Consider the following 11,970-nt stretch of genomic DNA (forward strand, 5'->3'; position numbering starts at 1 on the left):
GGTGAAAATACCAGCAGGCATTCCAGGAAACCCACAATTTTCTAGGCACCATAAAGGAGCTACTGGGAACCACTCCAAAATTCAAGTAGTAAGGACTAACTCAGTGAAAGAGTAAAACCTCATAATAATGAGAACTGAAATGTAAGTCCATCAGCTCCTATCCTACTACCTCCATCCCTGCTCTCGTTTAATTCACTTCCTAAGAGCAAAAGCTACATTTTACAAGCAGCATTTTTCAGACCTCACTTTGAAAGCTATATGGGGGTTTTACTGTATGAATGAAGGTTCAGCATAGGTTTATACCCTCTATTGTCCTTTCTGTCCCCGTGTTGTGCTTTCTATATGACACAGCTGTTAAGGTGACACAGAAACACTGTCTCCCTGTTTTCCATGGAGCTCATCTGAAAGTCTTTTTTTTTTTAACATTTTTTTTATTGATTTATAATCATTTTACAATGTTGTGTCAAATACCAGTGTTCAGCACAATTTTTCAGTCATTCATGGACATATACACACTCATTGTCACATTTTTTTCTCTGTGATTTATCATAACATTTTGTGTATATTTCCCTGTGCTATACAGTGTAATCTTGTTTATCTATTCTACAATTTTGAAATCCCAGTCTATCCCTTCCTACCCTCTGCCCCCCTGGTAAACACAAGTCTGTATTTTCTGTCCATGAGTCTATTTCTGTCCTGTATTTATGCTTTGTTTTTGTTTCTTTGATTGTTTTTGTTTTTTGTTTTCTAGATTCCACATATGAGCGATCTCATATGGTATTTTTCTTTTTCTGGCTTACTTCACTTAGAATGACATTCTCCAGGAGCATCCATGTTGCTGCAAATGGCGTTATGTTGTCGGTTTTTATGGCTGAGTAGTATTCCATTGTACAAATATACCACATCTTCTTTATCCAGTCACCTGTTGATGGACATTTAGGCTATTTCCATGTTTTGGCTATTGTAAATAGTGCTGCTATGAACACTGGGGTGCAGGTGTCATCCTGAAGTAGATTTCCTTCTGGATACAAGCCCAGGAGTGGGATTCCAGGGTCATATGGTAAGTCTATTCCTAGTCTTTTGAGGAATCTCCACACTGTTTTCCACAGCGGCTGCACCAAACTGCATTCCCACCAGCAGTGTAGGAGGGTTCCCCTTTCTCCACAGCCTCTCCAGCATTTGTCATTTGTGGATTTTTGAATGATGGCCATTCTGACTGGTGTGAGGTGATACCTCATTGTAGTTTTGATTTGCATTTCTCTGATAATTAGTGATATTGAGCATTTTTTCATGTGCTTTTTGATCATTTGTATGTCTTCCTTGGAGAATTGCTTGTTTAGGTCTTCTGCCCATTTTTGGATTGGGTTGTTTATTTTTTTCTTATTGAGTCGTATGAGCTGCTTATATATTCTGGAGATCAAGCCTTTGTCGGTTTCACTTGCAAAAATTTTGTCCCATTCCGTAGGTTTTCTTCTTGTTTTACTTCTGGTTTCCTTTGCTCTGCAGAAGCTTGTAAGTTTCATTAGGTCCCATTTGTTTATTCTTGCTTTTATTTCTTCTAGGAGAAAATTTTTGAGATGTATGTCAGATAATGTTTTGCCTATGTTTTCCTCTAGGAGGTTTATTGTATCTTGTCTTATGTTTAAGTCTTTAATCCATTTTGAGTTGATTTTTGTATATGGTGTAAGGGTGTGTTCTAGCTTCATTGTTTTACATGCTGCTGCCCAGTTTTCCCAACACCATTTGCTGAAGAGACTGTCTTTATTCCATTGTATATTCTTGCCTCCTTTGTCGAAGATGAGTTGACCAAAAGTTTGTGGGTTCATTTCTGGGCTCTCTATTCTGTTCCATTGGTCTATATGTCTGTTTTGGTACCAATACCATGCTGTCTTGATGACTGTAGCTCTATAGTATTGTCTGAAGTCTGGGAGAGTTATTCCTCCAGCCTCTTTCTTTCTCTTCAGTAATGCTTTGGCAATTCTAGGTCTTTGATGGTTCCATATAAATTTTATTATGATTTGTTCTAGTTCTGTGAAATATGTCCTGGGTAATTGGATAGGGATTGCATTAAATCTGTAGATTGCCTTGGGCAGTGTGACCATTTTAACAATATTGATTCTTCCAATCCAGGAGCATGGAATATCTTTCCATTTTTTAAAGTCTTCTTTAATTTCCTTCATCAATGGTTTATAGTTTTGTTTGCTGTCAGTATCCAAGCCACTCACTGTCTCAACACTGATGATTGACATTTCTACACTAGGCAATTGGTGCTAAAATAACTTCAGGAAAATTAGATTTATTTTAATAATGATTCCTTACATTTATATAATGCAGTCAATGCTGTACAGTTTTTTTTAATTGAAGCACAGTTACAATGTGTCATTTCTGATGTACAGCACGTCCCAGTCATGCATATACATACATATATTAGTTTTCATATTCTTTTTCACTAAAGGTTATTACAAGATATTGAATATAGTTCCCTGTGCTGTACAGAAGAAATCTTTTTTTAAATCTATTTTTATATAGTGGCTAGTATTTGAAAATCTCAAACTCCCAAATTTATCCCTTTCCACTCCCTTTCCCCAGTAACCATAAGATTGTTTACTCTGTCTGTGAGTCTCTTTCTGTTTTGTAGATGAGTTCGGAGTCTTTTTCTTTTTTTTTTTTTTTGTTTGGATTCTGTATATTAGTGATATAATATGGTACTTTTCTTTCTCTTTCTGGCTTACTTCACTTAGAATGACGATCTCTTAGGTCCCTCCATGTTGCTGCAAATGGCATTATTTCATTGTTTTTATGCCTGAGTAGTATTCCATTGTATATACATGTTATATCTTCTTTATCCAGTCATAAACCGATGGACATTTAGGTTGTTTCTGTGTCTTGGCTATTGTAAATAATGCTGCTGTGAACACTGGGGTGCATGTATCTTTTTGAATTAGAGTTTCCTCTGGATACATACCCAGGAGTGGGATTGCTGGATCATATGGTAAGAGTATTTTTAGTTCTTTAAGGAGCCTCCACACTGTTCTCCACAGTGGCTGCACCAATTTACATTCCCACCAACAGTGCAGGAATAAAATCCATCTTTAAAATTGACTATTTAAAAACATATTTAAAACCAAGGCAATGAAAAGTTGGTTGGAAGCTCTCTATTCACAAGTGGAGCTTACTGACTAGTGGACTTCACTGTAGAATTCTCTGGACTATTTGATTGGGCGATTTCTGACGTAAACATCTTTAGGATTTTTTCCTTGGGTTGGTGTGTTAGTTTCCTAGAGCTGCTATAACAAAGTATCACAAATTCAGGGCTTAAAACAACAGAAACTTACTCTCTCTCAGTCCTGAAGGCTCGAAGTCCAACATCAAGGTGTTAGAAGGGATGATTCCCTCTGGAGACCCTGAGGGACAAGCTGTTCCAGCCCTGCCCCCTGCTTCTGGCGGCTGCTGGCACCCTGGGCATCCCTCAGCGTGGAGCTTCACCACTAGTCTCTGCTCCCCTCTTCACACAGCCACCTTCTCTCTGTGCCCACACCCCCTTTCCTGTTGTTTATAAGAACAGTCCTCACTGGATTTAGGGTCCACATGAATTATAGGATTATTTCATCCCAACATCCTTAAATTACATCTGCAAAGACCCTACTTTCAAGTAAGGTCACATTTACAGATCCTGGGAGTTAGGACTTGGGCGTATCTTTCCAAGCTCCTAGTCAATCCGCTCTACTTTGTGATACTCCTCTAAGGAAACTCTTCCGATGTCCTACCTGAAAGGGATAAACCCAGGATTTGAACACTGGGAGAGGGCTATGGTTCCCACACTTCAATACACAGATATTCACTTAATCTTTGTATTCATTATCTATTTCTGTGAGAATAGGGACTTAAAACAATCACTTACTTGATCACAACTGCTTGGGATGCAAAGTGGGACTGAGTCCCGCTGCATGGGCATTCTGCTGTTCTCACCCGGGGTTACTCAAGTGGCTGCAGGCAGCTGGCCACATGACTACAGCCAGCCAGTCCAAAGCAGCCTCACCCGCATGGCTGTGGTTGGTGCTGGCTGGTGGCTGGGGCTTTTTATGTGGTCTCTCCTCCTCAGAGAAGCTACCCAGTTTCCTCACATGATAGTCTCACAGTCCTAACAGGACAAGAGTGGAAGTCCGAGGCTCCCTGAAGCCTACATTCCTTGTCCGTCAATTCTGCCACAATCTATTAGTCAAACCTAGTCACAAAGCCAGACCAGATTCAAGGGGCTGAAAAACAGACCCCACTTCTCAACGGGAAGAGAGGCACAAATCACACTGCAAAGAGACATACATGCGGGGACACGGGAGTTACTGCAGCCGTCTTTATAAACCATCTGCCACAAGCCCCCGATTTTCAGCGCCCACGCTCAGTTGTGCCTGGCATGACTTAGCACAGATTCTTCTGCCCCGGCCTCCTCCGACACTTACTTTCATGCCAGGGTGGAGAAGGGACAGCTGCCCTGCTGGAAGAGGTAGGGAGAGGATCTGAAGCCCTAACTGTATCTTGATCAGACTTCCAACCAGTGCTTGTGCTTTCAACCCCTGCTCCTCTCCTATTTTTCAGGAGTATCAGTGAATTTCATCCTTGAGCCTTCTTGGGTTCTTCTGAGCAAATAAGCGTGCTTAGCAGTTTCCCGCTCTGTGAGCTTGAGTTTCAGTGCGCTTGGGTCACCTTTAGATCAGACAAATTTCAAGGTTTTGCTGTTTCTGTTTCCTCTCCTGTTCTCTTTGTCCTTGTGGTTTAATGGGGGTGAGGGGATCTTCTTACTGTATTTTTGGATAATTTTAGGAGGGAGTAGAGAAACATCTAAATGAACAGTCATTCAATTTTCAACTGAATAAGACAACCACAAAAACTCTCTCTCCCAAATGGCTACTCTGACTCACCCTAAAATTAAACCACAAAATTCAAAGCATTTAAATACAAGACTATTTCACAGAAAGTGTCATTTGGGGATCATATTCAAGGGAGAAAAATTATTACAAGACATAATTACTCTCAACAGTCTCCCAACTGCTTTAATTGTCAATAATTAAGAAAAATAAAACGAATTCAGGAAAGGCTCTTAAAGGAATGTTTTTACAATGAGGAGAATGCTTGCAAGAGAGAGAGAAAGAGAGATAAAGGTACTCTAGCACCAGAATGAAGTAGTAACAGCAAAGAAGAATTTTTAATTATTTCTCACGAGAGAGAGATCAGAATGGCCATGACTCACCAAATCAGTCTGGATCCAGTGAAAGGTAATGGCAGGAGGGAGCACAAGTGACACCTATAACTGGGTTAGAGGAATCAAGGGAATATTTTTGCAGAAAGAAAAAAGCAAAATAAGCAACCGTTAGAACGACCACCAAGGTCTAATGTATAGGTCTATGTTACAGAAAGTTCAGTAAGAAGAGGGCCCTCTAACAGGGGATCAGAAAAGTTCTGAAGAAAAAAGAGGAAACTAATGAACTCCTCTACAAGACAGAAACAGACTCACAGACACAGTAAACAATCTTATGGCTACTGGGGAAAAGGGGGTAGGAAGGGATAAATTTGGGAGTTTGAGATCTGCAAAAGTTAACCGCTATATATAAAAAATAGATAAAAAAGAAATTTCTTCTGTATAGCACAGGGATCTATATTTGACATCTTGTAATAACCTTTATGAAAAAGAATATGAAAATATATGTATATATATGTATATATATATGTATATATATATATATATATATGTATATATATATATACACACACACACACACACACACACACACCTAACTGGAACATTATACTGTACACCAGACATCGACACATTGTAACTGACTATACTTCAATTAAAAAAAAAAGAAAAGTTCTGAAAATTCCCCTGGAATAAACCATCCACATGCATATGTCAGATGAAAGCACTGCATAAATAGAAATCTGCTTTTGACTTCTCCATGAGGGAGGCTTTGCTCTTGGTTAACAGCTAGAAGGGTTTTCAAACAATGAGGGTGCTTCAATATTCCTGCCTTCTCTTCCTCCCTCCTCAATCCACAAGAAACAAAAGGATAAAAACAGGGGAGAGTCTTGCTAAGAAAGGTTGTCAAGGAGGATGGGGGAATGAAATCAAATTCTCACTCCTGAACCAAAACTCTGAAAAGAATCAAACACAAAACACATTTAGCCCCAGTGCCAAGAAACAGATCAGAATTCTGCAGGAGATAGAGGTTGCCTTTTGGCAAACACAGGGGACAAAAAAATGAAACAAAGAACCTCCACCAACCCTAGTACTTTGGAGCCACAGACTAGTTTTGCTGGATGTCTGTACTCTTGATCTGCAGATGCAAAGAAGCGATGGAAGAGAAACCTCAGCCAGCTGGCTTTGTGCTTAACTGGCACTTCTTCATGGATATAAAAAGGCAGTGAGAATTTCCCTTAGCACGTCACATTTAAGGATGAAAGTCCTAATCAAGCAGTAGTTGGACCTGTCAAAGGCATAAATTCAATTTTCCAAGAGCTTCAATGAAATAAAAATCTGACCCACGGGCCAATATTTGATTTCCAATAATCCGGGACAGCATATGTGGCCAGCAGTGATACTTCATTTCACAACTGAGTAAATCTGCAGAATTTGAATACTCTGGTGTCTATACCAATCTTATGCCATCAGAAATCAATGAATTACTGCCATATGGATTGTCAAGTTGCCTCAGATTCGTTCCACTGTGAAAATCCCATTTTGAAACTCAAAACCCCACAAAACTTGATTAATGACCCTCCTGCTGCACATTTAGATCATGTCCAATTTTTCTCTATTTTAAAGAATGCTTGAAATGCACAGCTTTATAACTTTTTTCTATACACATTTCCTTAGGATGAATTATTAGAAGTAAAATGGATTGGTCAAAGTCTAAAAATCATATAAAATTTGATAATACTAAAACTGTCCTACAGAAGACTGTACTGTTCCACAACTTCACCAGAGGTATAAAAAGTTGACACCATGTTTGACAGTATATCTCTTTAACCTTCACTAATTTCATGGGTGACAAATGGTCTCTTGGTTTTATGTCACATTTTTAAATTACCAATGAAGGATAAACATTTTTAATAGGTTACTGACTTATTGTAAAATGTTTAATATATTTCAAATGTTTTGCACATTTTCCTATTGGTTTTTTTTTTTTTCTCAACAGCCTATGAGAATGCTTTCCTCAAGGAAATTCACTATTTCTTTTTTCTGCATATTTTCCTGGTTTGTATGTGACATTAATTTTATGGTGTTTGATACACTGGACCACAAAGAAACTTAAAGTCTCAGGATTAGTATTTTCCTTTATGGCTTATGCCTCTTGATATGATACTTTTTAAAAAATTTCTTTCATGTTATATCCATACTTAGCTTCAAGCTAACTTAGAAAATTAAACTAGAAACAGGTAATCATCTGCCAGGGGTAGATGTCACAGAACACTGGCTTTTGTTTTCCCCAACTAAAATTTACTGGTTAAATGTCAATATAACCAAAAGGAGGAAGAAACATATGTGCCTTAGCAAGTTACATCCACTACTGCTATTCAAATGGACTGGGTTAACTCCACCAGCCCAAATAACATTTGGAGTCAGTAGCTTTAAACATTTTAATTTTAAATTCTCACATTGCTGTGCTTTTGAATCTCTCTGTCAAAGGGTTTCCACATTCATCATCCCCATCAGTCTTCAATTTGACATTGTGAGATAAGAAAGGGAGATGTCGGCTTCCCTTAGTACAGATCAGGAAACCGAAGCTCAGAAGCAATGCTGACTGGCCTGCCCAAGACTCTCCAACCACTGAGGCTTGCAGGGTGTGAAATGCAGGTCTTGTAGATGCCTGGTCTAGTATTCTTCCCACTATACCCTGAAGAGATCTTCTGATGAGAACAGAGAAGTAGTTATAACTGCAGGAGCTGGGAATAGAGATTTCGAAGGGGCATATCCTCTGGGCAAAAGAAAAAACAAAGAATGTTTTTCTTTCTACTACCTCATTCCCATTTTCTACCTGTCTTATAGCTAACTTTGTTAATGGAGAATCTCAGCCCTTGCCAAATTGTCAAACTAATTAAAAATAATTGATTTGGATAAAACATTATGCTAACGCTAGCTGGTTTAATCCTTAAGAAAGTAACAATGAAATTTATGAAATCTGAATCTGTTATTCCTAAAATGTATGTGATTTGGTAACGGAGTAAAGTATTACCAGGTCTAGTGTCTTTTTTCTGACACCACCAAATCTCTGATTCTCCAACACTGACTGGGTATCCAACAATGCCATTCAGTTTGGACACTAAGCATGTGGAGTTAGCATTAGACCCTACAGCTTAAGAGCTCAGCCTTACAGAATGCCCCCACTTCATATGCCAGCCACAAATGAGTGCTCAGGCTACCCACATTTCTGCCTGGCCCTACAAATTTGGAGATTCTATCAAGGAAAAACCAGAACTGGACAGTAGTTAAAGCAGCAAAAACAGATTTTAATCAGTAACTATTGCAAAAGACGAAAGAGATCTCAGTATAGTGGAGATTTCTAGTCAAGAAGCAAAGTAGGGGTGAGTGGAGGAAGCATCGGGCGTAAGACGGGGTTCTGGCCAACCCACCCTAATAGGATTCTTCCTGAAATGCAGGCCGGGGTGATCAAATATCCCCTGGGGAATAGTGGTAGATGAGGAACCTTATCAGATATAGAGGGCGATCAGGTATGGAGGAGAGGGGTTCTGGCTAAACCGACTTAGGATTCTTGCTACAACTGGGCTCTTGAGGACAAGGCCCAAGAATGGAACCTCGTAGAAAAAATGACTCAAAAGAGTCTGCCTCGAGTTCACCTAGTCAAGGAGAAAGTCTTTGTCAATTTCCATGACTCAGTTTCCAGGACTCACTAGAATGACTCACAGAACTCAGGAAAGTGCTTTACTTACTGTTACTGGTTTATTATCAAGTATACAGCTCAGGAACAGCTAAATGGAAGAGCTGCACAGGGCAAGGTGTGGGGGAAGGGACATAGCCATGAGTTACTATACTGATGGTTAAGAACTATGTCACAGGTAATTAATACCTAGCTATGTTAATTGTATGAAAAAAAACATTACCACTCTATCAGAAAGGAAACACTGGAGTTAATATTCATTACTTTGTGGAAAAATATGCAAATCCATCTGCATATTTAAGGGAAAAAATTGTATTAAGTGTTTGATTTGTCACTCCCTCTTAAAAGCTACCAGAAACACATTTTAAATAACTCTTGGGTAAGATTTTTGTGGACTTGTGACACTTACCGTCTCTATCCTAAATTTAAATTAGACATACACCCAACCCCGAGAGAAACCCATGAATCTTTCACAAGTTGTTTTCAGCAAACATTCAGTTCAAGAATCTAATGATACCTTTTGCTCCACCTTCAAAAACTGAGCCAGTTCCTCCACAGTTAGGTGGTCTTTCTTGTCACTGTAGCTCAAGAGCAACAAATACAGGTCCCGCCGCAAGGACATCATTTTGTAAAATACGCAGAACTCTTCAAATGTCAAAGTTCCCTGATTCTCATCTGTATCTGCTTCCTGAAAGAGGCACAGGAAGAACAAGGCGGTGTGAGAGTTTGAAATAGGAAATTCAGTGCTGTGTAGGAGACAGTATTTACTATAAAAAAGATAATACACCTTTCACAAATGGTAAGCACATTCATTTCAAGCATACATGGATCAACTTAATAACTGACTACAGATGAGGCCACAGAAAAGTTTCACATTAGAAAGAATCAACCAGACAAAAAGGAATTTCTCCGATCACAGTAAATGAAACAATAATGAAAGCTTTAAAAAACTGTGTCTGGAAACATATGACACATTTCTAAATAGGAAATGAAACATATGGAAGTAAACACATGCACCAATATTAAAACTTGTGTAATGAAGTTAAAGCAGTTAGGGAGAAAACTGACGTTTTCAATTTATTAAAAAGCAAAGTAGATTAAAATCAGATAAGCTAATACTTCAACTCAAAAAGCTAGAAAAACACAAGTTAAGCTATAGAAAACAGAGGGAAATAAATTATAAACAAAAGCAGAATGCAATGAAATAGAAAACAAACAGATAAAACCTCAAAGGTGAGCGATTAAACCAAAAGCTGGTCGAGGCAAGGGCTCCATAGCTCAGGGGTTAGATCACTGGCCTTGTAAACCAAAAGCTGGTCTTTTGAAGTAGCATTAAAAAAAAAGAGAGAAATCTTGCACAAGACTAACCATGAACAAAAGAGAGAAAACACATTTAACACATGATGAAAATAGCAGTCTCTCATCAGCTTCTGAACTGCAATTCAATGAAATGTTATTTTCATCTATGCCAGTATCTATCTTAATTCGGCACAGGTAGCTCATTGCTCTGACAGCCGTCAGCAGCATGGGCACCTCTCTGCTTTTCCTCCATGGAAACTGAAAAAATTCATCTGGACTGAATTCTAATTGGAATTATTTGTTCCTAGTAATTATTGAGCAAGAATCTTTCACCACGTACCTTCAGATCGGCTGAATTTGTCATAAAGCTGTTGGGGATATACTATGAGCAACCAACCCAGTTACATGATCTTCTTTATTTTAAATGAACACAGTTGTAACAAAAACTGACCAGTAATGAATGGCATTTTGAAATGCATAGATTTTGTGATGTGTGGTCACATGGTGTGTGGTTTTAAACAAAGTTTTGAAAGTCAAAGTGCATATAAAACATTTTTTTAAGGTTTGCAAACTTTGGATAAGTTATGAGCCAACACTGTGACCCACGTTTAAATCATACACAGTTTCTTTGTGAGGCTGATTGCTTTGCCTCCCATCACTTTAAAGGCAGAGATAGACTGATCTACAGAATGCCAACATTTTTGGTGTTTGAGGACCTTGGTTGTAGAATCCTCACACCCTAAGAACTAGGTCTAAGGTTCATATTTCTGCCATAACTTTGTTTCAAAATATCTAACCCCGGATAGAGAGCTGAAACATTTTTTAAGACTTCCTTGGAAATGCCTCAACAATTAAGAACAGTTAAGCTCTGAGGTTTAAACAACAGCATCAAAGACTTCAAAAGAAGCGACCCATACCTTAAAGGATTGTTTTCTAAAAAATCGGTTGAATCTTGCACTGCAATAGGAAGGCAAAGAAAATTCTAGGAAGGCTTTAATGTCTTTACCAGCAATTCTGTCCAAAAAATTTTTTTTAAAAAAGAAGGAAAGAAAACGTTCCTTAAAATACTACCAAGATCCTTGTTCCCATCCATCTGAGCACTTAACAGAACCTGCCACATGCAAGACCTGTGATAGAAATATCCCACATACAGAAGGCCCAGCTGCTTCTTCAGTCACGCCCGGCTTGAGACATCTTTAAATCTTTAAATCTAAAGTCATAAGAAGAGATCTTAATGTTTTCTTAAAATTTCTCTAAAGTATTTACTTTGAACTTGCAAAGACATTTGACATAAACATTTCCTGGTTTACCCTCTAAAATACTTGATATGTTAGAGATAAAAGGTGTCTGAAGAGGGAAAAAATACAGAAGTAAAACCAGTTCAATATCTTATTTTCTTTCTTTCTTACTTCCAAAAAGTACTGCCCAAATCATCATTTCTGTAGGTATAGACTTTGCCCTCCTCTTTATGCTTGGCCTCTCTGGCTTCAGAAGCAGCTATCTCCCCCGTACCATGAACATCTCCTATGGGAAGGAACAGATGGGGAGACAGGGCTCCCCACAACAGGACAAAAGTGAGATGTCACCAGGAAGGCCAGGAACATGGCAAACCTCTCCATACAGTTTAAAGACAGTTCACTCCTTGCATGACAACTAATTTCCCCTCCAGAGTCCCTCACTCCATCTCTGGTTCCTTCCACAGCCTATCTCATTCTTCCTCTTCTTTCCTTTCCCTCATGTTGTTCCTCAGTGCAATGGGACTTTGCACTGATGTTTCCCC

General features: G+C 38.7%; 1 protein-coding gene across 1 annotated transcript in view; it reads right to left on the minus strand.

Moving 5' to 3' along the window:
* The window catches only part of PLCH1 (phospholipase C eta 1), a 76,567-nt gene extending 64,917 nt beyond the window's left edge, over positions 1-11,650 (minus strand). The window contains exons 1-2 of the mRNA XM_072959495.1: positions 11,600-11,650; positions 9,409-9,579 (exon numbers count right to left, since the gene is read on the minus strand). Of these exons, the coding sequence (XP_072815596.1) occupies positions 9,409-9,516 (108 nt within the window). The 5' untranslated portion in view covers positions 9,517-9,579; positions 11,600-11,650. The remainder of the gene's footprint in view (positions 1-9,408; positions 9,580-11,599) is intronic.
* Between the last annotated feature and the right edge of the window lie 320 nt (positions 11,651-11,970).

This window comes from Vicugna pacos, chromosome 1 (genome assembly GCF_048564905.1).
Source record: "Vicugna pacos chromosome 1, VicPac4, whole genome shotgun sequence".
Lineage (NCBI taxonomy): Eukaryota > Metazoa > Chordata > Mammalia > Artiodactyla > Camelidae > Vicugna > Vicugna pacos.